This window comes from Pristiophorus japonicus, chromosome 1 (assembly GCF_044704955.1).
Source record: "Pristiophorus japonicus isolate sPriJap1 chromosome 1, sPriJap1.hap1, whole genome shotgun sequence".
In the NCBI taxonomy this organism is placed as follows: domain Eukaryota; kingdom Metazoa; phylum Chordata; class Chondrichthyes; family Pristiophoridae; genus Pristiophorus; species Pristiophorus japonicus.
In genome coordinates this window covers 89,891,428-89,917,822 of record NC_091977.1, presented here as the reverse complement: position 1 = coordinate 89,917,822, position 26,395 = coordinate 89,891,428, and the positions used below count along the sequence as shown (strand labels likewise).

Sequence of the window (26,395 nt, the reverse complement as noted above, 5' to 3'; positions counted from 1 at the left end):
CTTCTTTACACAGAGGGTTGTGGGGATCTGAAACTCGCTGCTGTGATATCTTCACAGAGCACAGCACACACAGCTCCTAACATGGCAGGCAGCTCTCTCGGAAGCCTCCGGAATCTGCCTGGTTCTGTTTATTATTAACTCTGCAGTTGCAATACACAATACATCCACATCCACAGTGTGGAGCTACAAACATTACATGCTTACAGACATTACACTTCTCCCTCCTTAATGAAGAAGTTCCGAGAACAAACATCATACATAACTTTCATGTTTATACATAACACAGGATACAGACTTTTTTTTCCAAATTTACAAATTTAACTTTACCACTTGTTTTCTGTTTCGAAGAGGATACCTTCGCTCTCGAACAGAACCGTCCACATATGGTTTCGAATCTAACTCATTCGAGGCTCATCCTGAGGAACGTTTTCCTCCACGGAATTTCCTTGATTTTCATTTGAACTCACTCTAACTTCAGGCTCTTTGTTTTCCTGACTCGGACTCAGACTTTCATTCTGATTCTCTCCTGGATTTGTTTCCAGTACATTGGATTTATGATTTGCTACTGGTGTATCAAAACTATCTGATGAGTCAGAACTAATTGAATCATTCCCACTTCAACTCCTTCCACGTCTTTCGGTAAAATATCAATATGAACAAACCTAACCTGTCCATTATCAAACATCTTTAACAAATATGTGCGAGGACCACATATCTTCACCACTCTTCCTGGTAACCACTTTAACCATTTATGGTAATGGTTCTTCACTCTCACCTTCTGGTTTAATTTCACACTTCTCTCTTTTACTCTACCTCTATCATGATTCTCTTTCTTTCTTAATTGTGTCTCTTCTATGGACTGTGCCAAATTTGATTTTAACAACGAGACTTTGGTTCGTGACTGTCGTTTGAGAAACAACTCTGCTGGTGTTCTACCAGTAGTTGTATGAGGAGTATTTCGATATGTAATCAAACAATTAGCCAATTCGTGATCCAATGACAATTGTCGTTTCCTTGGATTTGGATCTAACATTTGTTTTATGAGGGCACGTTTTACAATTTGTACAGTGTGCTCTGCTGCACCATTCGAAGCAGGATGATATGGTGGAACCTTGGTATGTTTCACACCATTTTTGCTCGTGAATTGTGTAAATTCTTCTGAACGAAATTGTGGTCCATTATCCGAAACAATCTCTTCAGGGAGGCCAAATGAAGAAAATAATTTTCGTAAAATGTCCAATGTTTTAGTTGTTGTTGTTTTCCACATTGGAAACACCTCAACCCACTTCGAATGGTTATCAATCACAATGAACAATTGTTGTCCTTCTAACTCAACAAAATCAATATGTAGCCTTTGCCACACCCTGGGAAGCCATTTCATGGCTGTAATGGTGGTTGCTTGCTTACTGATTGACATGTCGTACACTGACTCACAATCTATTCTATATCTTTATCAAGACCTGGCCACCATAAATAACTGCGTGCAAAACTCTTGGTCAAGCACAGTCCCAGGTGCTGATCATGGAGGTCCCCTAATAATTTGGACCTGAATTTATTTGGTATAACCACTCTTGCACCCCACATGATACAATCTTTATCGACTGATAATTCATTCCTACGAATGAAGAATGGATAAATATCTTTGTCTGTTACCTGGTTTGGTCATCCATTTGCAATATAATCATACACCTTTGACATCACTGGGTCATGTTTGGTTGCTCTACCAATCTCTTCAGCTGTGACTGGCAGTTCATCAATGTATGAAAAATAAAACACTTCTTCCCTATCGGGTGTAACTTGTGATGGGGAAGGCAATCTAGACATTGCATCAGCATTACTGTGATCAGTTGATCATCTGTATTCAATATCATATGTATATGCTGACAAAATCAAAGCCCATCTCTGCATTCGGGCTACAGCTAATGCTGGAACTGGGGACTTTGGATGGAGGATTGCTGTTAGGGGCTTATGGTCCACAACAAAGGTAAACTTACGACATAGTATTTGTGAAACTTCTTGACCCCAAAAATTAATGCCAAAGCTTCCCTTTCAATTTGTGCATAATTACTCTCACTGGCACTAAGAGTGCGTGAAGTAAAAGCAATTGGTCTCTCCTCCCCACGATGTGATACATGAGAGATCACTGCCCCAACTCCATACAGAGAGGCATCACATGCTAGCTTAATCTCCTTAGATATGTCATAGTGAACTAACATGGTGCTCTCTACCAATTTGCTTTTATGTTGTATCGCATTCTTTTGACCACTTCCAATGGACCTGTTTTTTCAAAAGTTCATTCAGTGGATGTCATACTGTAGCCAAATTTGGTAGGAACTTCCCTTAATAGTTCAAAAGACCCAAGAATGAACAAAGTTCAGTGACATTCCTGGGAGTGGGTGCATTTCTGATTGCATCCAGTTTTTCCTTGGTCAGCTGTAAATCATCTTTTTCTACTCTGTACTCTAAGTACTCCACTGAGGTTTTAAATAACTCACACTTTAGAGCAGACACTCATTCTCTGTGCTTCTCAAGCCGTTTGAGGACTTCATTCAATATGTTATTATGAATTTGCCTATTTGGTGCTGAAATTAGTATGTCATCCAAATAACATTCTACCCCTTCAATACCTTGCAAAATCTGGTTCATCACCCCTTGGAATATGGCAGGGGCAGAAGACACTCCAAACGGTAGCCTATTAAATTGATATAGGCCGAGATGAGTATTTATAGTCAAGCATGACTTGGACTCCTCATCTAGTTCAAGCTGTAAGTAGGCATTCGTAAGATCCAGTTTTGAGAAGATCTGACCACCTATCAGTGTTGTGAACAAATCTTCTATATTCGGCAATGTATTGGGGACATTACCCTGTCGAACCTGGTTTACGTTTACTTTATAATCACCACACAATCTTACCTTACCATCGTACTTCGGTACAACAACAATGAGTGTAGCCCAATTACATCGATCTATCTTACAAATAATGTTCTCAGTCTCTAGTCTTTTGATTTCTTACTCAACTTTCTCCTTGAGTGCATATGGTACGGAAAGTGGCTTGTAGTAAACCGATCTAGTGTCCTTCTGTACCGATACTTGCCTTGAAGCCTTGGATCGGACTGCCTGTTTCACAGAACACCTTCGGATACTTCTTGATAACCTCAATCCGTTGATGAAAATCTCGCTTCCACTCAGAAAATCTTACTCCAATCCAGCTTCAGTGAGCTCAACCAATTTCTTCCTAGTAAGGCAGACTTGCCTCCTTTCACTACTATTAGAGGCAAGTTCTGAAATTGATCTTTATATTTCACCGGTACAGTGATATGACCTACCACAGGAATTTGCTCTCCCGAGTAGCCTCGCCGCTCTCTCTTGGATTTCTCCAGTTGGAAATCACGCAATTTGTCGAGGTACAATGACTCCAGTACTACACTCACGGATGCACACGTGTCAATTTCCATTGGTATCTTGAATCCCGCAACATCTATGTGGATTTTGATGCTTTCCGAATCGCTGTCCGTTAACCTCGTGCTCCTGATGACGTGTAACTCTAACATCTCCTCATCCTGTTGTTGTTCTTCCATGCTATGTAGTCTCTTGGGATTTCTACTCATAGCTTTGAACGCTGGACTCATAGCTTTGAAAGCTGGTTTACGCTTCGGCATGCCTTCGCAAGATGCCCAGTCTTTCTGCAGAAGAAACACTCTGCCTTCACATATGGACAACTTTGAGCAATGTGTTGTCCCAGGCACCTATAGCACGACTTCGACGCTCTTTTAGAATTTCCAGTTTCTGAGACTTTCGGCCATGCCCGTCTTTTACTTTGAACCTGCAGGTGATTTACCTCGGTTGACTGACGACCGTAATTATTATTTAATTCTCGGGAATATTGTTCGGCCATGCCCATCAATCTCGCTGTCTGACAAGCAATCTCAAAAGTCAAGTCATCCGTTGTCAATAACTTCCTTCTGATCGCATCATTTTTCACCCCACAATCAAAACGATCCCGTAATGCTCAGTTTTGAAAGTTTCCAAAATTACAGAGCATCGATAGCTTTTTTAATGCTACGATATAATCACTGATACGTTCATCAACCTTTTGATTCTGAATCCCAAAACGATAGCTTTCAGCAATTTCTAATGGTTTGGGGTTATAGTGCTGCTCCAGCGTCATTAAAATCTCTTTAAGCGTTGTGTCCTTTGGCTCGTCAGGCACACGCAGATTTACAAGGGTTTCGTACAATGCCAGACCTGCTTCCGATAAGAAGATCGCTATCTTACGTTCCAACACAGCCCGGTTCTGGATTGCATTGTCTGGAACTTCGATTATATTATTTGCAGTGAAATACATTTCTAGCCGATCCACATACGCTTTAAAACGTTCCCGGTCGTGTCTATATTCCCCCAAATGTCCGATTATACCTGCCATTTTAATCTCCAGCTGTTCACACCGTGTGCTGTATTTTACCTTGGATTTTGTAGCTTTTTTCCAAAGACAGAAATTTCCAACGTCCCTCTGTCGGCTGGCTGAATCCTTCACCAACAAAATTTAAGCTTTAAATCATCCGAACAATCCCATCTCATCGCCAAATGTGATATCTTCACAGAGCACAGCACACAAGGCTCCTAACATGGGAGGCAGCTCTCTCAGAAGCCTCCAGAATCTGCCTGGTTCTGTTTATTATTAACTCTGCAGTTGCAGCACATAATTCGTCCACATCCACAGTGTGGAGCTACAAACATTACAAGCTTACAGACATTACAGCTGATGCATAAACCCTCACCACTTTTAAGAGATGGTTGAATGGGCAATTAAAGTACCGTAACCTGCAGTGTTACAGACCTCGAGCTGGTAATTGGGATTAGACTCGATGAAGTTTCGTTGGTCAGTGCAGATATAATGGTAACTATTGCAGGGAATAGAATACGGCCAGGGTGATCTCCTGGACTAGTTTCAATCACCTGGATGGGTTGGAGAGGAATTTTCCCGGATTTTTCCTCCCTAAAGTGGCCTGGGTTTTTATCTGCTTTTTGCCTCTCCCAGGAGATCACATGGCTCCAGTTGGGGTGGAGTGTAGATGTTTTTAATATAAGGGGTGTTGCAGTGTTGTGGGGCAGACTGGTTGGGCTGGGTACTCTTTGCCTTTCTGTTATTGTTCATGGGTTTGTATATAACCTTTAGGGCTGCTGATGAAGGGCCATGCTGCTCTCTGTCGGTTGGCACAGACATGATGGGCCGAAATGGCAACCTTCTGCGCTGTAAATTTCTATGATTCTATCACCCCAACCTCCAACGTTGAGCTACAGTACGCGGACGACGTCTGCGTCTGCGCACATTCTGAGGCTGAACCAGGATATAGTCAACGTATTTACTGACGCATATGAAAGTATGGGCCTTATGCTAAACATCCGTAAGATAAAGATCCTCCACCAGCCTGTCCTTGCCGTACAACACTGCCTCCTAGTCATCAAGATCCACGGCATGGCCCTCGACAACGTGGATCATTTCCCATACCTCGGGAGCCTCTTATCAACAAGAGCAGACATTAATGAGGAGATTCAACACCGGCTCCATTGCGCCAGTGCAGCGTTCGGCCGCCTGAGGAAAAAATTGTTTGAAGACCAGACACTCAAAGCTACCACCAAGCTCATGGTCTACAGGCTGTAGTAATACCCGCCCTCCTGTATGGCCCAGAGGCATGGACCATGTACAGTAGACACCTCAAGTCGCTGGAGATATATCATCAATGATGTCGCCGCAAGATCCTACAAATCCACTGGGAGGACAGGTGCACCAACATCAGTGTCCTCGTCCAGGCTAACATCCTCAGCATTGAAGCACTGACCACACTCGATTAGCTCTGTTGGGCAGGCCACATAGTTCGCATGCCAAACACGAGACTCCCAAAGCAAGTGCTCCATGCAGAGCTCTTTCACGGCAAATGAGCCAAAGGTGGGCAGCGGAAACGTTTCATGGACACCCTCAAAGCCTCCCTGATAAAGTGCGACATCCCCACTGACACCTGGGAGTCCCTGGCCAAAGACCGCCCGATGTGAAGAAAGTACATCCGGGAGGACGCTGAACACTTCGAGTCTCAACGGCGAGAGCATGCAGAAATCAAGTGTAGGCAGCAGAAAGAGCATGCAGCAAACCAGTCCCACCCACCCCTTCCCTCAACAACTATCTGTCTCACCTGTGATAGAAACATAGAAACATAGAAAATAGGTGCAGGAGTAGGCCATTCGGCCCTTCTAGCCTGCACCGCCATTCAATGAGTTCATGGCTGAACATGCAACTTCAGTACCCCATTCCTGCTTTCTCGCCATACCCCTTGATCCCCCAAGTAGTAAGGACTTCATCTAACTCCTTTTTGAATATATTTAGTGAATTGGCCTCAACAACTTTCTGTGGTAGAGAATTCCACAGGTTCACCACTCTCTGGGTGAAGAAGTTCCTCCTCATCTCGGTCCTAAATGGCTTACCCCTTATCCTTAGACTGTGTCCCCTGGTTCTGGACTTCCCCAACATTGGGAACATTCTTCCTGCATCTAACCTGTCTAACCCCGTCAGAATTTTAAACGTTTCTATGAGATCCCCTCTCATTCTTCTGAACTCCAGTGAATACAAGCCCAGTTGATCCAGTCTTTCTTGATAGGTCAGTCCCGCCATCCCGGGAATCAGTCTGGTGAACCTTCGCTGCACTCCCTCAATAGCAAGAATGTCCTTCCTCAGGTTAGGAGACCAAAACTGTACACAATACTCCAGGTGTGGCCTCACCAAGGCCCTGTACAACTGTAGCAACACCTCCCTGCCCCTGTACTCAAATCCCCTCGCTATGAAGGCCAACATGCCATTTGCTTTCTTAACCGCCTGCTGTACCTGCATGCCAACCTTCAATGACTGATGTACCATGACACCCAGGTCTCGTTGCACCTCTCCTTTTCCTAATCTGTCACCATTCAGATAATAGTCTGTCTCTCTGTTTTTACCACCAAAGTGGATAACCTCACATTTATCCACATTATACTTCATCTGCCATGCATTTGCCCACTCACCTAACCTATCCAAGTCGCTCTGCAGCCTCATAGCATCCTCCTCGCAGCTCACAATGTCACCCAACTTAGTGTCATCCGCAAATTTGGAGATACCACATTTAATCCCCTCGTCTAAATCATTAATATACAGTGTAAACAGCTGGGGCTCCAGCACAGAACCTTGCGGTACCTCACTAGACACTGCGTACCATTCTGAAAAGTCCCCATTTACTCCTACTCTTTGCTTCCTGTCTGACAACCATTTCTCAATCCATGTCAGCACACTACCCCCAATCCCATGTGCTTTAACTTTGCACTTTAATCTCTTGTGTGGGACCTTGTCGAAAGCCTTCTAAAGTCCAAATATACCACATCAACTGGTTCTCCCTTGTCCACTCTACTGGAAACATCCTCAAAAAATTCCAGAAGATTTGTCAAGCATGATTTCCCTTTCACAAATCCATGCTGACTTGGACCTATCATGTCATCTCTTTCCAAATGCACTGCTATGACATCCTTAATAATTGATTCCATCATTTTACCCACTACCGATGTCAGGCTGACCGGTCTATAATTCCCTGTTATCTCTCTCCCTCCTTTTTTAAAAAGTGGGGTTACATTGGCTACCCTCCACTCCATAGGAACTGATCCAGAGTCAATGGAATGTTGGAAAATGACTGTCAATGCATCCACTATTTCCAAGGCCACCTCCTTAAGTACTCTGGGATGCAGTCTATCAGGCCCTGGGGATTTATCGGCCTTCAATCCTATCAATTTCCCCAACACAATTTCCCGACTAATAAGGATTTCCCTCAGTTCCTCCTCCTTACTAGATCCTCCGACCCCTTTTATATCCGGAAGGTTGTTTGTGTCCTCCTTAGTGAATACCGAACCAAAGTACTTGTTCAATTGGTCCGCCATTTCTTTGTTCCCCGTTATGACTTCCCCTGATTCTGACTGCAGGGGACCTACGTTTGTCTTTACTAACCTTTTTCTCTTTACATATCTATAGAAACTTTTGCAATCCGTCTTAATGTTCCCTGCAAGCTTCTTCTCGTACTCCATTTTCCCTGCCCTAATCAAACCCTTTGTCCTCCTCTGCTGAGTTCTAAATTTCTCCCAGTCCCCGGGTTCGCTGCTATTTCTAGCCAATTTGTATGCCACTTCCTTGGCTTTAATACTATCCCTGATTTCCCTTGATAGCCACGGTTGAGCCACCTTCCCTTTTTTATTTTTACGCCAGACAGGAATGTACAATTGTTGTAGTTCATCCATGCGGTCTCTAAATGTCTGCCATTGCCCATCCACAGTCAACCCCTTAAGTATCATTCGCCAATCCATCCCAGCCAATTCACGCCTCATACCTTCAAAGTTACCCTTCTTTAAGTTCTGGACCATGGTCTCTGAATTAACTGTTTCATTCTCCATCCTAATGCAGAATTCCACCATATTATGGTCACTCTTCCCCAAGGGGCCTCGCACAACGAGATTGCTAATTAATTCTCTCTCATTACACAGCACCCAGTCTAAGATGGCCTCCCCCCTCATTGGTTCCTTGACATATTGGTCTAAAAAACCATCCCTTATGCACTCCAGGAAATCCTCCTCCAACGTATTGTTTCCAGTTTGGTTAGCCCAATCTATGTGCATATTAAAGTCACCCATTATAACTGCTGCACCTTTATTGCATGCACCCCTAATTTCATGTTTGATGTCCTCCCCAACATCACTACTACTGTTTGGAGGTCTGTACAGAACTCCCACTAACGTTTTTTGCCCTTTGGTGTTCTGTAGCTCTACCCATATAGATTCCACATCATCCAAGCTAATGTCCTTCCGAACTATTGCCTTAAACTCCTCCTTAACCAGCAATGCTACCCCACCTCCTTTTCCTTTTATTCTATCCTTCCTGAATGTTGAATACCCCTGGATGTTGAGTTCCCAGCCTTGATCATCCTGGAGCCACGTCTCCGTAATCCCAATCACATCATATTTGTTAACATCTATTTGCACAGTTAATTCATCCACCTTATTGTGGATACTCCTTGCATTAAGACACAAAGCCTTTAGGTATGTTTTTTTCACACCCTTTGTCCTTTTAGAATTTTGCTGTACAATGGCCCTTTTTGTTCTTTGCCTTGGGTTTCTCTGCCCTCCACTTTTCCTCATCTCCTTTCTATCCTTTGCTTTTGCCTCCTTTTTGTTTCCCTCTCTCTCCCTGCATTGGTTCCCATCCCCCTGCCATATTAGTTTAACTCCTCCCGAACAGCACTAGCAAACACTCCCCCTAGGACATTGGTTCCGGTCCTGCCCAGGTGCAGACCGTCCGGTTTGTACTGCTCCCACCTCCCCCAGAACCGGTTCCAATGCCCCAGGAATTTGAATCCCTCCCTGTTGCACCACTGCTCAAGCCACGTATTCATCTGCGCTATCCTGCGATTCCTACTCTGACTAGCATGTGGCACTGGTAGCCATCCCGAGATTACTACTTTTGAGGTCCTACTTTTTAATTTAGCTCCTCGCTCCTTAAATTCGTTTCGTAGGACCTCATCCCTTTTTTTACCTATGTCGTTGGTACCAATGTGCACCACGACAACTGGCTGATCTCTCTCCCTTTTTAGAATGTCCTGCACCCGCTCCGAGACATCCTGGACCCTTGCACCAGGGAGGCAACATACCATCCTGGAGTCTCGGTTGTGGCCTCAGAAACGCCTATCTATTCCCCTTACAATTGAATCCCCTATCACTCTCCCACTCTTTTTCCTGCCCTCCTGTGCAACAGAGCCAGCCACGGTGCCATGAACTTGGCTACAGATGCCCTCCCTTGCTGAGTCATCCCCCTCAACAGTACCCAAAGCAGTGTATCTGTTTTGCAGGGGGATGACCACGGGGGACCCCTGCACTACCTTCCTTGCACTGCTCTTCCTGTTGGTCTTCCATTCCCTTTCTGGCTGTGGATCTTTTCCCTGCGGTACGACCAACTCGCTACATGTGCTACTCACGTCATTCTCAGCATCGTGGATGCTCCAGAGTGAATCCACCCTCAGCTCCAACTCCGCAACGCGGTCCGTCAGGAGCTGGAGGAGGATGCACTTCCCGCACACGTAGTCGTCAGGGACACTGGTGTCGTCCCTGAATTCCCACATGGTACAGGAGGAGCATATCACATGACCGAGCTGTCCTGCCATGACTTAACCCTTCGATAGGCAACAACAATGCTAAAGTTTACTCACTGTTATAGAAGAGAAAAAAGAAAAACTACTCACCACTCACCAGCCAATCACTTACCCCCTTGGCTGTGACGTCACCTTTTGATTTCTTTGTACTTCTTTTTTGCCTTCTCTCCCCGCTGCAGCTGCACCTCTCGCTGCCGCTGGGCCTTTATAGGCCTCACCAACCTCGCACTCCCGCCTCTCGGACTGCCGCCGCCTCTCGCTACCGCTGGGCCTTTATAGGCCTCACCAACCACGCACTCCCGCCTCTCGGACTGCCGCCGGGCGTTTATAGGCCTCACCAACCATGCACTCCCGCCTCTCGGACTGCCGCCGCCTCTCGCTGTCGCTGGGCCTTTATAGATAGAGTCTGTGGCTCTCTTATTGGACTGTTCAGCCACCAAAGAACTAATTTCAGGAGTGGAAGCAAGTCTTCCTCGATTCTGAGGGACTGCCTATGATGATGATGGTAACAGGGCACTTCAAAAATAATAATAGGATTGGGCAGTGTCAACATGGATTTCTGATAGGGAAATGATATTTGACAATTCTGTCAAGTGTTTTTTGAGGTTTTAACTTGTAGAATAAGGGGTTATCAGTGGATGTGGTGTATTTGGATTTTCAGAAGGTATTCGATAAGGTTTCACACAAGAGGTTACTGAACAAAATTAGGGTTCATGAGAATGGGGGTAATATACTAGCATGGATTGAGGATTGGTAAATGGACAGAAAACAGAGAGTAGGAAGGCTGTAACTCGAGGGGTGCCACAAGGATTGGTCTTGGGCCCCAGCTATTCACAATCAGTATCAATGATTTGGATGAGGGGACCAAATGTAATATATCTAAGTTTGCTGATGATACAAAACTAGGTGGGAATGTAAGTTGTGAGGAAGATGTAAAGAGGTTTCAAGGGGATATAGACAGGCTAAGTGAATGGGCAAAAACATAGCAAATGGAATATAATGTGGACAAATGTGAAGTTATCTACATTGGTAGGAAAAATAGAAAAGCAGAGTATTTTTTAAATGGTGAGAGATTGGGAAATATTGTGTTCAGAGAGACCTGGGTGTCCTTGTATATGAATCACTGCAAGTTAACATGCAGGACAGCAAGCAATTAAGAAAGCAAATGGTATATTGGCCTTTATTGCAAGAGGATTTGAGTATAAGAGTAAAGACATCTTATTGCAATTATATAGGGCCCTGGTGAGACCTCAGCTGGAGTACTGTGTATGTCATGTATGTAACCTCTCTGTAACGCCACTGCAATATTGTATTTACTTAAGCAATGCACACCTTGACCACAGGGGGTGAACTTGTGGGAGACACTCCTTAATTGGTCATCCAGATATATAAAGGGAGGTCCCATGCAGGGTCAGCACTTCTTGGTCCTGTGAATAAAGGCTCAGGTCATAGAGTGACCTTGTCCATAGAATGTGCCTTGTGTGAGTTTTGTGCCATTGAGTAAGGACATTACATTGGCGATGAGAAACGGGAATCAACGACCCATGAGAATGGCCACCGGCAGCACAGAGGAACGGTACTGTGTTGGTGAGGACTGGGACGATTTGATTGAGAGGCTCCAGCATAGCCTTGTCACGAAAGAATGGCTGGGCGATGCAGCGGCCGACAAGCGAAGGGCCCATCTGCTGACCAGTTGCGGACCTAAGACTTACGCGCTCATGAAGGACCTGCTAGCACCCGAAAAGCCGGCGGACAAAAACTTTGAAGAGCTCAGCAAACTAATCGGTGAGCACTTCAAACCGGCGAGCAGCATTCACATGGCCCGACACAGATTCTATACCCACCGACGACGTGAAGGACAGAGTATACCGGACTTTGTTGCGGACCTCCGGCGTTTGGCCAGCCTCTGTAAGTTCACAGATGCCTGTAGGGGGGAGATATTAAGGGACTTCTTTATTGAGGGCATTGGTCATGTGGGGATTTTCCGAAAGTTAATTGAGACCAAAGACTTGACTTTGGAAGCAGCGCGTTGATGGCTCAGACTTTCATGGCAGGGGAGGAGGAAACCAAAATAATATACGCGCGCAATTCTGCCTCCAACGCGACGGGGGATCAGGGAGTCAATATCATAAACGCAACTCAGAGCCCCGCAGGCAGGCAGGCAAGGGCAATTCAACACACCCCAGGCAGCAATAGACCCCTGAGTAGATTTTCAACAGAGGCAATGGCAGGCTGAAAGGACATTTATGCCATCACAGTGGACAATGCGGTCCGGGATGGGGCCATTGACACCCATTAACAGGGTACTCAAGGGCAGTCAAAGGACAATTCAGCGAGGAATGCCGGGTCATAGCTCCTTTGTTCACAACAATGGGAATCTCAGCTCATGTTGGAGGTGTGGGGGCAAACACTCTGCCAGGACTTGCAGGTTTCAACAATTTGTCTGCAGAAATTGCAACCTCAGTGGCCATTTAGCTCGAATGTGCAGGAAGCCTGTAACCAGGCTAATTTACGAGGCAGGTGGACCAGAAGAGGGGTCTGTGAGGCAGGATGACTCTTGGGGCAAATCAATGGACGCTGAAGTTCAGCGGGTTCATGTGGCAAACATTCACAGCTCATATACCAAAACGCCACCAAGGATGATGAAGGTTTTATTAAGTGGCATCCCTGTACGCATGGAGCTGGACATGGGGGCCAGCCAATCACTCATGAGCGTTCAACAACTCGAAAAGCTATGGCCACTCAAAGCCAGTAGACCCAAACTAGAACACATTGAGACACAACTACGGATGTATGCCAAAGAAATCATTCCAGTACGAGGCAGTGCAATGTTGGCGGTCACACACAATGGATCAGTGAGCCGGCTGCCGCTCTGGATTGTACAGGGCAATGGTCCCGCACTGTTGGGAAGGAACTGGTTAGCTGAGATGAACTGGAAATGGGGGGGTGTGCACACAATGTCATCTGTGGAGCGAAGTTCGTGCTCACAAGTCCTACAACAATTTGAGTCACTATTCCAACCTGGCATCAGGACGTTCAAAGGTACCAAAGTAGTGATACGCATCACGCCCGGACGCCAGACCAGTGCACCACAAAGCCAGAGCAGTGCCGTATGTGATGTGGGAGAAAATTGAGAGCGAATTGGTCCGTTTGCTGAGAGAGGGCATCATCTCGCCCATTGAATTCAGCGACTGGGCGAGCCCCATCGTTCCCGTCCTAAAAGCGGATGGTTCTGTCAGGATCTGGGGCGACTACAAGGCCACCATCAATCGGGTGTCCCTACAAGACCGAGAGCGGAGGATCTTTTCGCCACGCTGGCAGGCGGCAAACTGTTTGCCAAGTTGGATCTCACTTCAGCCTACATGATCCAAGAACTGGCCGATTAATCTAAACTACTGACCACCATCACTACGCACAAGGGACTGTTCGTTTACAACAGGTGCCCGTTGGCATTCGATCAGCGGCCGCGATTTTTCAAAGAAATATGGAAAGCCTGCTCAAATCCATTCCTGGAACAATTGTATTTCAGGACGACATCCTCATCATGGGTCGGGACACCGAGGTACACCTCCACAACCTGGAGGAGATGCTACGCCGACTGGACCGGGTAGGCCTGCGACTCAAGAAGTCTAAACGTGTGTTTTTGGCTCCTGAGGTTGAGTTCGTGGTCAGGAGGGTTGCTGCAGATGGAATTCGGCCCACCGAATCCAAAACAGAGGCGATTCGACGAGCGCCCAGGCCCGGCAACACATCAAAGTTGCGTTCATTTCTGGGACTCCTGAACTATTTCGGGAACTTTCTGCCGAACTTAAGCACGTTGCTGGAGCCACTTCATGTGCTCCTGCATAAGGGTTGTGATTGATTTTGGGGGGACTGTCAAGAACGGGCTTTCAATCGGGCGCAGAACCTACTTTGTTCAAATAAATTATTGATCCTGTACGACCCCTGTAAGAAATTGGTTCTGACTTGTGATGCATCGTCCTATGGAGTTGGATGCGTGTTGCAGCAGAGTAATGCTGAGGGCCAACTACAACCTGTGGCTTATGCTTCCAGGTTGCTCTCTCAAGCAGAACGGGGATATGGGATGCTTGAGAAGGAATCCCTCACATGTGTCTATGGTGTAAAAAAATGCATCAGTACCTTTTTGGCAGGAGGTTCGAATTAGAAACGGACCACAAGCCGTTAACATCCCTGTTGTCAGACAGCAAGGTTGTCAATGCCAACGCGTCAGCCTGCATACAGCGATGGGCTCTCACGCTGGCTGCTTATGACTACTCCATCCGGCACCGGCCTAGCACCGAAAATTACGCTGACGCGCTCAGCAGGCTTCCACTGACCACCACTGAGGGGGCAGCGGAGCAAAGCGCTGAGATGGTCATGGCCGTTGATGCCTTTGACAGCGCAGGCTCCCCCATCACAGCCCGCCAGATCAAAATCTGGACAAACAGAGATACCCTCCTATCTTTGATTAAGAAATGTGTCCTGACTGGGGATTGGGCACCCGCACATGTAGCATGCCCTGAGGAGGTCAGACCGTTTCACAGGCGGATGGATGAGCTCTCCATCCAAACTGACTGCCTACTATGGGGCAGCCGGGTAGTCATGCCCCAGAGGGGCAGGGAGGCATTCATCAGGGAACTCCACAGCGAGCATCCAGGCATCGTGCTGATGAAGGCCATTGCCCGGTCACATGTTTGGGGCCGGGAATTGATTCAGACCTGGAACACTGTGTTTGCAGGTGCATGACGTGTGCCCAGCTGGGTAATGCCCCCAGGGAGGCCCCGCTCAGCCCGTGGCCCTGGCCCACCAGGCCATGGTCACGTATTCATGTAGACTACGCGGGCCCGTTCATGGGAAAAATGTTTCTCATTGTGGTAGATGCGCACTCGAAATGGATCTAGTGCATCATTTTGAATTTGTGCACGACATCCACCACTGTGGAGCGTCTACGTGTGGTCTTTGCAACCCAAAGCTTGCCGGACATCCTTGTTAGCGATAATGGCCCATGTTTCACGAGCTATAAATTCCGGGAGTTCATGTCGGGTAATGGCATCAACCATGTCAGGCCAGCACCGTTCAAGCCAGCCTCCAATGGCCAGGCGGAACTTACAGTCCAAATCATTAAACAAGGCATGCTCAGGATTCAAGGACCCTCCCTTCAATGCCGCCTATCGCGCCTCCTGCTGGCCTATAGGTCCCGACCGCACTCGCTCACGGGGGTCCCGCCTGCTGAGCTACTGATGAAACGAACACTCAAAACTCGGTTGTCCCTCATTCACCCAGTCCTGACCGACATAGTTGAGGGCAAGCGCCAGTCCCAAAACGAGTACCATGACCGTAATTCAAGGAGGAGATGTATAGAAATAAATGACCCCGTATTTGTCCTCAATCACGTCGTGGGGCCCAAATGGCTTGAGGGTACTGTAATAGACAAGAGGGGAACAGGGTCATCGTGGTTAAAATTAACAATGGGCAGATATGCCGTAAGCATCTAGACCAAGTTAAAGAAAGGTTCAGCCTGGACACTGAGGAACCCGAGAAAGATCATGAGATGGTGCTCAAACCACCGCCAGTGAACGAGCAACAAGAACATTCAGCAGCATGCACAGTCCCAGCGGTCAGTCCGGAAAAGCCAGAACCACCACAGGTGACAGACACTCACGCCAAGGCTCAACAACCAGAGCCCCCAACTGCGGCGCTCCACGAGGGAGCAGACCACCTGAAAGACTTAACCTATGATCCCAATAAGACTTTGGGGGGGAGGTGATGTCATGTATGTAACCTTTATGTAACACCACTGCAATACTGTATGTACTTAAGCAATGCACACCTTGACCACAGGGGGTGAACTTGCGGGAGGCACTCCTTATCTGGTCATCCAGGTATATAAAGGGAGGTTCCACGCAGGGTCAGTGACTAAAGGCTCAGGTCATAGAGTGATCTTGTCCATAGAATGTGCCTCGTGTGGGTTTTGTGCCATTGAGTAAGGACATTACAGTGTACAGTTTTGGTCTCTTTACCTAAGGAAGGATATAATTGCCATAGAGGGAATGCAACAAAGGTTCACCTGAATGATTCCTGGGATGGGAGGATTGTCCTATGAGGAGAGATTGAGTAGACTAGGTCTATATGCTCTAGAGTTTAGATGAATGAGAGGTGATCTCATTCAAACATACAAAATTCTTACAGGGCTTGACAGGGATGCAGAGAGGATGTTTCCTCTGGCTGGAGAGTCGAGAACCAGGGTTCACCGTCTCAGAATAAGGGGTCGGCCATTTAGAACTGAGATGGGGAGAAACTTCTTCACTCAGAGGGTGGTGAATCATTGGAATTCTCTACCCGAGACGGCTGTTGAGGCTCAGTCTTTGAGTATATTTAAGATGGAGATTGATAGATTTTTGAATATTAAGATAATCAAGGGATAAAGGGACAGTACAGGAAAGTGTTGTTGAGGTAGAAGATCAGCCATGTTCTTATTGAATGGTGGGGCAGGCTCGAGGGGTCGAATGGCCTACTCTTGCTCCTAATTCTTATGTTTTTATTGCTCGATTGCTCTCCTTTTTGTATCTGTCGTCATCATTGAAGTCCAGAACTGAATACCTCGCAGACATCTGTATACCTCTTCACTTTGCCATCTCTCATGGTCTCGCTATTCTTATGGTCTCAATCACTGACATTGCGATTTCCAAATACTTCCCTGCAATGTTTACCACACACATCCCCCACCTTCTTCATAGCAACATAGTAGAGATGTAGATGTGGGTTCTTTCTGCATGTGTCCCTGCAAAAAAACTCTCCTCTGAGTCATTTACAAATTCCTTTTGGCTTTCCAGTCACCATGATACATCTGTAGCGGTCGATTCGCTTAACCACACCCTCACCTCCACCATTGTTCTCAGCAAAAACTTTACTCTCTCCCATCCTGGTTGTTCCCTATGTTATGGCTCCTATCTTTGCTTCACCAAATCCAAGGGGTGCAGAGTTGACCTTATCTGGTGCACAACTGGTTTAACCATTCATCACCAGATGTGGCTGATACCACATCAAGTGAGATCAGGCTTCACTCTCCTCTACCAAAACCACTATATGATCATCCTGGAGAAAAGCGATAATCCCCTGGCTTAATTTCTCTATTACCATCTCCTTAAATCCCTCTCTCCTGCCCCTTCCACTCTCACTTCCAACAACAAGTGTGAGGAGTTCATGAACTTTGTTACTCAGATAAAGATCTTCTATTCAGCTGTTTCTGTTGCATCCCCCTTCCTCTTTCCCACCAAGCTAAATCACCCTCCAGATATTCCCCTTGCTTGAGTTCTGAACCTGCACCTCTCTCTAATTTCTCACCTATCTCCCTCATGCCCTCACCAAACTCATCTCATTCAGGAGGCACACTTCCTTGACCTTGTCCCAACTTTCCTTCCTGGCCCTCATGCTATCTGACATGTAAATTGTTCCTTATCCTAAGGTACTGTCCTCCTGCCTTTAAAATCTGCTGTCATCATCCCTCGCCCCCCGCCCCAAAAATCTATCTTTGACCCCTCTGTCCTTACAAGCCACCAGCCCATCTCTAATATCCTTGTTCTCTCCAAAATGCCTGAATATAATGTGACCTCCAAACACTATGCTCATCTCTCCTGCAACTCTGTTTGAATCTCTCCAATCATATTTCCACCCCTGCCACACCACAAATACAGACTTCACCAAAGTCATGATTGGCATCCTCTGTGAGTGTGGTATATTATCCTTCCTCATCCTCCTTGACCTCTCTGCAGCCTTTGGCATGGTTGACCATACCTTCCTCCTCCAACGTCTCTACTCCATTGATCAGATCAGTGGGATTGCTCTTGCTTGATTGCACTCTTACCAATTTGATTGTAGCCAAATTATCTCTAGCAATGGCTTCCCTTATCTCCGGAGTTTCCCAAGGATTTATCTTTGGCCCAGTACTTTTATTCATTTTCATGCTTCCCCTTGGTAATATCATCTGCAGACATGTGATTAGCTCTCACATGTATGCTCATGACACTGACCTTTATTTCATCAATACTTCTCTTGACCCCCTCCACTGGCTCTGTGCTGTCAGGCTGCTGGTGTTCAAATCCCTTCATGACCCTGCACCTCCTTTCTCTATAACTTCCTCCAGCCCTGCAACTGCATCCCCTTCTCCCCATCCACAAGGTCTCCATTTCTCTGACTCTGGCCTTTTGTGCATTCTCCCTATCTTTGCCACATCATTGGTGCCCATACCTCGAACCACCTATGTCCTCCTTTAAGGTCCTCTTTGAAACCCACCTCTTTGACCAAGCTTTTGAAGATCCCTCCTAAAATCTCCTTCTTTAACTCAGCATCCATTTTTACCTCATGCCTCTGAAGTGTCTTTACCTTTTTGTTCTACATTAAAAGCATTACATAAATGCAAGTTGTTGTTGTTTAGACCCACAGGGATTTACTATACTTTCAAAGGCATACTAATGTAGACACAATATAATCTTAAATGTCTCAGCAAGACAATCAGATGTGAAATAAGAACAATGAGCATCACAAAGGGAGAAGGGGCCCACTGGGATGATTATGGGAACTTCAGAAGTACATCAAATGGGCGATTACAGCAACTAAAGGAGAACCAGAATGAGTGTAGCTCCAGATGCTAAAGTCAACAGCAAGAAATTATTTCAGTATCAAAACAGCTGGAAGCCAGTCAAGGAAGAGGTGAAAACCTTAAAAGATGCTAATGGATATGAAGTTAAGGTCAAGCAGAGAATAGTTAGAACTTTAAGCAAATGCTTACATCAAACATTCACAAGCGAGTACTCTAGTAATATTTCCCATTTGATGCAAGTTCTCTCTGCAGACTGCTTGGCCCTGATTTTAACCGGCCGCACCCGATGGTAACTGGGCGGGTGCGGGAGGTGGGGTAGTTAAAATGAGGCCAGTCACTTACCCCCTCTGATCCACTGCTTTCCTGCCTTGTCCTGACCTCAACCTGCTCTGTTGAGCAGATGAGCAGGACACCCACAGAAGAAAGCGGGGTCCAACTTTAAATAAGCAGATAAGGTCCCATTATGTCATCAGTACCCAATCTGAACTTTAGTTGGAAGCCTGTGCAGGATAGCAGGCAATTCTGTTGGGAGCCGGATGGTGGGCCACAGGAGGCCTGGAAGGTAAGTTTAAATATTATTTTACATTTCGTTGTGGGCCAGGAAGGGCAGGGCCAACATGTCCTTGACCTTGCCATGTTTGTTACCGGCTACCAGCCTCCCCCGCACTTTTCATACCCCTCTGTACACATTGAGGCTTAGGACTTTTGCATCAATAAAATGGCAGCTCCAAAAAGATTTGCAGTGCTCAAAGTGAATAAATCCCTGTGGATGGATCGCATTTATCCCAGGATATTAAAAAGATGAGTATTGAAATTGTGAAGTGCTTACAATCATTGTATGAGTCAATAATTGTTGTGGAGTGACCATTAGGCTTGGTATTAAGTTGAATTTTACCCATATACAAGAAAGGGGACAAATCTAATCCAAGCAAATCGACCCATCAGTCTAACATCAATACTTTGGAAAATAACAAAATGATTCATCACGTGCAAACCTGAGGAATATCTGAATGGCACAAATCTAATAAATAGAAACCAATATGCTTTTAGAAAGGGAGCATCCTGTCTATTAAAACTCTTGAAGAACCTTTTTAAAGAAGTGACATCCCAAGGGAAAACGAGATACAAATATTTCCCAAAACAATTTGATAAAATTCCTCATGAAGTGCTGTTACTGAAGCTGAAGTTGTGGAATTCAAGGTTAAACTAAAGAAATAGCCGAGGTCTGGCTAAAGAAATGGCCGAAGGGGATTTGTTTGAAGAATTATGCCAATGTTGGGGGGAGAGGGGTGGAGAAGGATTACTTCGAGAAATGCTACAGATTTTGGTGTTTGGATGCTGGATGGAGGATCCAACCAGTGAAATCTTTAGCATTTCTCGAAGTAGTCCCCCGCCCCCACCCCCTACAACATTGGCACGAGGAATTTTACCATTGGTTTTAAAGGGACAGCTCAGGTTAGCAGCTAAATATGACAAAATCAAACTCTAGATTGCAAACGACCCCTAAACAATACCACGGAAGATCGGTTAATACTTTACAAATTACAATGCCATATTCATGTCTGATAATTTAGTGACACAGTTAAAGTCGATTGCTTTTTGTGTTGTATCAGTAATTATGTGGTCTCCACAGTTTCCTCCTTCTAGTTATGGTTGCCGTATTTCTGTGGCATTTACAGGTTCTTCTATCATTCTTCAGGTATGAGGAGCTTGGCAGACAAATAGAAACATCTGCAATCTAGCAGGCTTTCAAACCCTTGTAACTTTTATGCACCACAGAGAAAAATATGAAAACAGAATTGAACAATATTCTATACACTGAGCCTAAAGTTCTTACCTTTTCAGTTTCACACTCCGTACCATCTAGTGGTGGGTCTAGTTTGGTTTTACACTCCTGGTCACCATCTACTTTACACCATAGTCCGGTACATATGACATGCTGCAACAAAGAGTTTAAAAAAAGAGCACAGTGACTTATCCTGAGATAATAATTAATTATTTAACATTTTCAGAAAAAAATTAATATTGGCCCAAATGTTGTGGTATGATTAATGATGAGGCTATCAGCGCTCATTATTATTAAGGAGTAAATTTTACAGCAACTTCCAGCATCCACACATGCACAGTTAAACACAGAAATCCGGAAGTTGCTGTCCGAGTTGCCCTGCTCCTTCATAAGCTGCACGACTGTACCTCACCAATCGATTTGACATTTACCGGTAAATACATAAAAGGGCGCTACTTCCCCACTAGTTGCCACTATACACACCTCAAAAGGTTAGAACTGGAGCATTCAGGTGAATTTTTAACGGCATGATAAGTCATAATTTGTACCAAACAATCTCTCTGGCACTGAAAATTTAATTTTACACATGTGCAGTCTCATTCCTTCATAATTGTATTATTGTAGGAGACTTGTATTACTGTGAATGAGAAACCCCCCAAACACCCAAAACACAATAAAAAATAGAAAATAAAGTACACATTTAACATTCATTTAAATTAAAGTTGTTATAATAAAAAAGTTTGGCAACTTTTTAAAAAGTTTTTTTAATTAAGTCTTAAAATAAACTTACCGTAGTAGGGAGGGTTTTAAAAAATAAAATGTGTTTTATAACTTTATTTTTAATGTGTGTGTGTATTTTTAAACACTTGTGCCTGTAAAAGTAGGCTATACGCCTGCTTTTTCAGGCGCCAGATTTTAAAGGATATTTGGAGGGCAAGATATTCGTAAATATTCGTAAAGGCTTTTCTGATGCCTTCCCGGGTCCATGGAGACTTCTTACGGACCCGGGACATCGGAATTTCAGGGCAAATGTTTTTTTTTAGTTTTTCCTTTCTGTGTCTTTTATCTCACCCGATCTCCAACCCACCTGGATTTGGGGGTTAAAATTTCCCCCTGCATGTCTCAGTGAGGGTCCTTCAATTTCATTGGTTGATGAGACAGACTGTTGCTTGACCTGCTTCTACACACTCCAGATCCACTGTAGAGGGCACCGCGCTGAGAAGGATCTCTTGTAACCGTAGGCCCACAACAGGTCTGTGGGCAGCTGTAAGCATAATGAATGGCGAGTTATGGAGGCCTTGAGGGCAGACCAGACACTGTGGACACTCTGCGTCTCTGGATCACTGGGAGTTGTCAGGTTGGCAGTGAGGTGCTGGCTGAATAGGGCTTTCTTAACAGGATCTTTGAGTGCTCTAGCGTTGATTTACCTGCGGCATTGTTTCTGTTGCCGTCGCTGTTTTGGGGCAATGTTGATGGTGACGACAGAACGGATTAGGCGGTGGTCCGTCCAGCAGTTATCAGCTCCTGTCATGGGGTGGCTGATGCATTCATCCTTGCTGTCCCTCACTTGGACGATAATGTAGTCGAGCAGATGCCAGTGCTTGGAGCGAGGGTGTTGCCATGAGGTTTTATATTTGTCTTTCTGATGGAACAGGTTATTGGTTATGACGAGGCCATGTTCTAAGCATTTCATCAGGAGGAGAGTATAGTTGGAGTTGACTTTCCCTACCTCCTCTCTGCCGATCACACCTCCCCCGAGGTCAGTGCCCTTTCCAACTCTGGCATTGAAGTCGCCAAGGAGGATCAGCTTGTCGCCCGTTGGGACTCGGGACAGGGATTGTTAGAGGCTGGAGTAGAATTCCTCTTTGATCTCATATGTAGCTTCCAGTGTTGGGGCGTACGCACTCGTTCCGGGCTAGGGTGAGCCGAAGAGTCATGATGCGTTCGTTTATCCCTCAAGGATAATGAGACAGCGCATTAGCTCATTTTATATGGCGAAGTCTACCCCATGGAGGCAGCATTCTTCTTCTGTTTTACCTTTCCAGAAGGAGGTGTAACCACCATCTTACTCTTTGAGCTGGCCTTCCCCTGCCCGCCGGGTCTCGCTAAGGAAACTCGACCAGGAAACACCAAGACTGGTTCGACAAGAAAGACCAGGAGATCCAGGAGCTAATAAGCCGCAGGCACAAGGCATTCTTGAATTGGAAACAGCAACACAATTCGAGAGCAAGAATGCAGCTCTACAGAAGTCTGAAGGCCGAGGTCCAACAGAAAACTTGCGACCTGAAGAATAGATGATGGGTGGAGAAAGCACAAGAAATCCAGCAGCTAGCCCTCAACCACGACGTGTGAGGATTCTTTAGCACAGTCAAGAACACCTACGGCCCAAGCACCCAAGGCCCTACCCCACTGCTGGCCAAGAACAGAGAGGTGCTCATCAAGGACAAGAGGCAGTCAGTGCCCGCTAGAAGGAGCACGTCGAAGATCTCCTTAACCAAGACTCTATCTTCGATGTGAGTGTCCTCGACTCCATCCCATAGCATGCTACCCACCACCATCTCAGCATAACCCCAGCCCGGCATAAGGTAGAAAAAGCCATCCGACAACAGAAGAACAACAAGGCATCAGGAGCAGATGGAATCCCCGCCGAAGCACTAAAACATGGCGGAGAAGCACTATTAACGCAAATTCATTACCTCATTTCTCTTATCTGGAAGGAAGAGAGCATGCCAGGAGATCTCAGAAACGCCGTAATCGTGACCATCTTCAAGAAAGGTGACAAGTCCGATTGCGGTAATCAGAGAGTAGTTTCCCTGCTTTTGGCCACAGGGAAAGTCATCGCAAATATCCTCCTCAATCGCCTTCTCCCTGTAGCTGGGGAGCTCCTCCCAGAGTCCCACTAAAGGGTACAATGGACATGATCTTCACCACGCGGCAAATACAAGAGACATGCAGGGAACAACAGCAACTCTTGTACATGGCCTTCTTTGACCTCACAAAGGCCTTCAACACTGTCAACTGTGAGGGATTATGGAGCGTCCTCCTCAGATTAGGCTGCCCTCAAAAATTTGTTGCCATCCTCCGCCTGCTTCACGATGACATGCAAATCGTGATCCTGATCAACGGATCCACCACAGACCCCATCTACGTTCGGACCGGGTTCAAGCAAGGCTGTGTCATTGTGCCAACGCTCTTCTCGATCTTCCTTGCTGCAATGCTCCATCTCACCCTCAGCAAGCTCCCCACTGGAGTGGAACTAAATTACAGAACAAATGGGAATCTGTTCAACCTCCGCCATCTCCAGACAAGATCCAAAGTTGTCCCAACCTCTGTCATCAAATCACAATACGCAGCCGAAGATTGCGTCTGCACACACTCAGGGGCCGAACTCCAAGCCATCAACAACACCTTTACCGAAGCGTACGAGAGCATGGGCCTTACACTTAACATCTGTAAGACAAAGGTCCTCTACCAACCTGCCTCTGCCACAAAGCACTGCCCCCCGGTTATCAAAATCCACAATGTGGCCTTGGACAACGTGGACCATTTTCCATACCTCGGGAGCCTACTGTCAACAAGGGGAGACATCGATGGCGAGATCCAACACCGTCTCCAGTGTACCAGTCTTCGGTCGCCTGAGGAAGAGTGTTTGAAGACCAGGGCCTCAAACACTGCACCAAGCTCATGGTCTACAGAGCAGTAGTGATTCAGAGATATCGACTATATGTACAAAAGGCACCTCAAAACACTGGAGAAGTACCACCAACGCTGCTTTCGCAAGATCCTGCAAATCCATTGGCAAGGTAGGGGCACCATCGTCAGTGTTCTCGCTCAGGCCAACATCCCCAACATCGAAGCATTGACCACGCTCGATCAGCTCCGTTGGGCAAGCCACGTCGTCTGCATGCCCGTCACGAGACTCCCAAAACAAACGCTCTACTCGGAGCTTTGACATGGCAAGCGAGCCCCAGGTGGGCAGAGGACACCCTCAAAGCCTCTTTAAAAAATGCAACATCCCCACCGACGCCCGGGTATCCCTGGCCCAAGACAGCTCAAAGTAGAGGAAAATCATCCAGAAAGGCGCCAAACACTTCGAGTCTCGTCACCGGGAGCAAACTGAAGCCAAGCGCTGACAGCGGAAGGAGTGCACGATAACCCAGGCACCTCACCCACCCGTTCCTTCAACCACCGTCTGCCCCACCTATGACAGAGACTGCAGATCCTGCATTGGACTCATCAGTCACCTGAGAACTTATTTTTAGTGTGGAAGCATGTCATCCTCGACACCAAGGCATTGCTGAAGAAGAAGAATGAATGGCGAGCGCCATTCCTTCGCCATTAACCGCAGAATCAGGTTCATAATAACACTGCTAAATATTGTGGGTGAACTTCTTCAACAACAACTTGCATTTATATAGCAACACACCTCCCAAGTCTCGGGGCATCTCAAGGTCTGCCTTCGAAATGTCAGCAGAGGTTTTGTGGAAATCCCATTTACGCACATGAACAGGGTTTCCACCGAATTTCTGCCAAAGTTACATCAGTGGAGCGGGAGAAGGCTCAAGTTCAAATTCACCCATATTGAATGACTTTAGTTTTTCTTTAATTTACCATTGTAAGTTTGTTTCTATTGATTGTTTAATTTTAAACTTGTACCAAGGGGGTTTAGTTTGCTTTGTGTGTTGTAGCTAGCACATGGGGTAATTGAGGTTTAGGCGGTCATATATTTTGTAATTTGGTCATAATTGAGTGAGAGCTAACTTTGCCCATGCTCCTAAACATTGCTGTTGGGCATTAATATTTTCAATACATCGGGCCTGAAATGGTGCTCCTATGGGTGCGTACGAACTGCGCATGTGCCCTTGGGGTCCACACAAGTTCCGTGTTTAGGTATGCGAAGCTTATGCACCTAAACCCGGCACTTGCAATCTGCCAAAAATCCTTTTGACAGTTCGCACGCATGCGAAGGAAAAGAGCCTCCGCGGGCAGAAAGTTGGGCTATTTGCCCAGCGAACGTCCTTCAAATTCCCATGCTGGTAAAAGCAGGTGCAAAGCCTGCTTTTACCAATGTAAGTTTTAAATAATAGAAAAATAAAATGTTATCACTCATTTATATATTAAAAACCCGGTCCATTAAGGTAGGTTTATTTTTAGCCCTTTAAAACATTTTTAAAAATTCAAAAAAATAAATGTTTGGATAAAATATTTAATGAAATTAAATATTTAATTAAATATGTAATGTGTTTTTAAAATATATTTTCAGTGTTTTGGGGGGTACTCTCATTCATACTTATCGCAGCTCTGTACATATGGAATTATAAGTGTGAATGGGGATCCCCTACTCTGATAGGTTGGGCTGGCCCACGTGATCCCAGAGATCCATACGAAACCCATACGATCCTGAGATACGTGGGCCCCTACGCTGGCCTTCGTGTAGATCCCCAGGACCGCAAGTCACCGAATCTCCGGACCACCAGGTACTTTCGTCGATAGTATTGCAATTGGAGGCTTACACCCACGGGAAGCTTGCGACCGCAATTTCAGGGCCATCTTGATGCACAGACTATATTTGGTAGTAATTAATGTAGAACATGTAAATTAACTCAGGATTTATTTTATTCCCTCTCACATTGTGTTAATTTCTCCCATTCAAAGCTGGTGTTAAAGCACCAGAGAGAGTAAACAAAGTTCCAGTGAGTAGATCTGGAGATATCTGTCAAAAGAAGGAGCCTTTTGGTGAACACTAAATCACAAATATCACACCAAAGCTGTTTATTCAAGATACAAGCAGAAAAGTCTTGGCAT

General features: G+C 45.8%; 1 protein-coding gene across 1 annotated transcript in view; it reads right to left on the bottom strand.

The window, feature by feature from the left end:
- The window catches only part of LOC139227543 (A disintegrin and metalloproteinase with thrombospondin motifs 19-like), a 768,564-nt gene that overhangs the window by 312,438 nt on the left and 429,731 nt on the right, over nucleotides 1-26,395 (bottom strand). Inside the window, exon 11 of the mRNA XM_070858408.1 lies at nucleotides 20,642-20,743. Within this exon, the coding sequence (XP_070714509.1) occupies nucleotides 20,642-20,743 (102 nt within the window). The remainder of the gene's footprint in view (nucleotides 1-20,641; nucleotides 20,744-26,395) is intronic.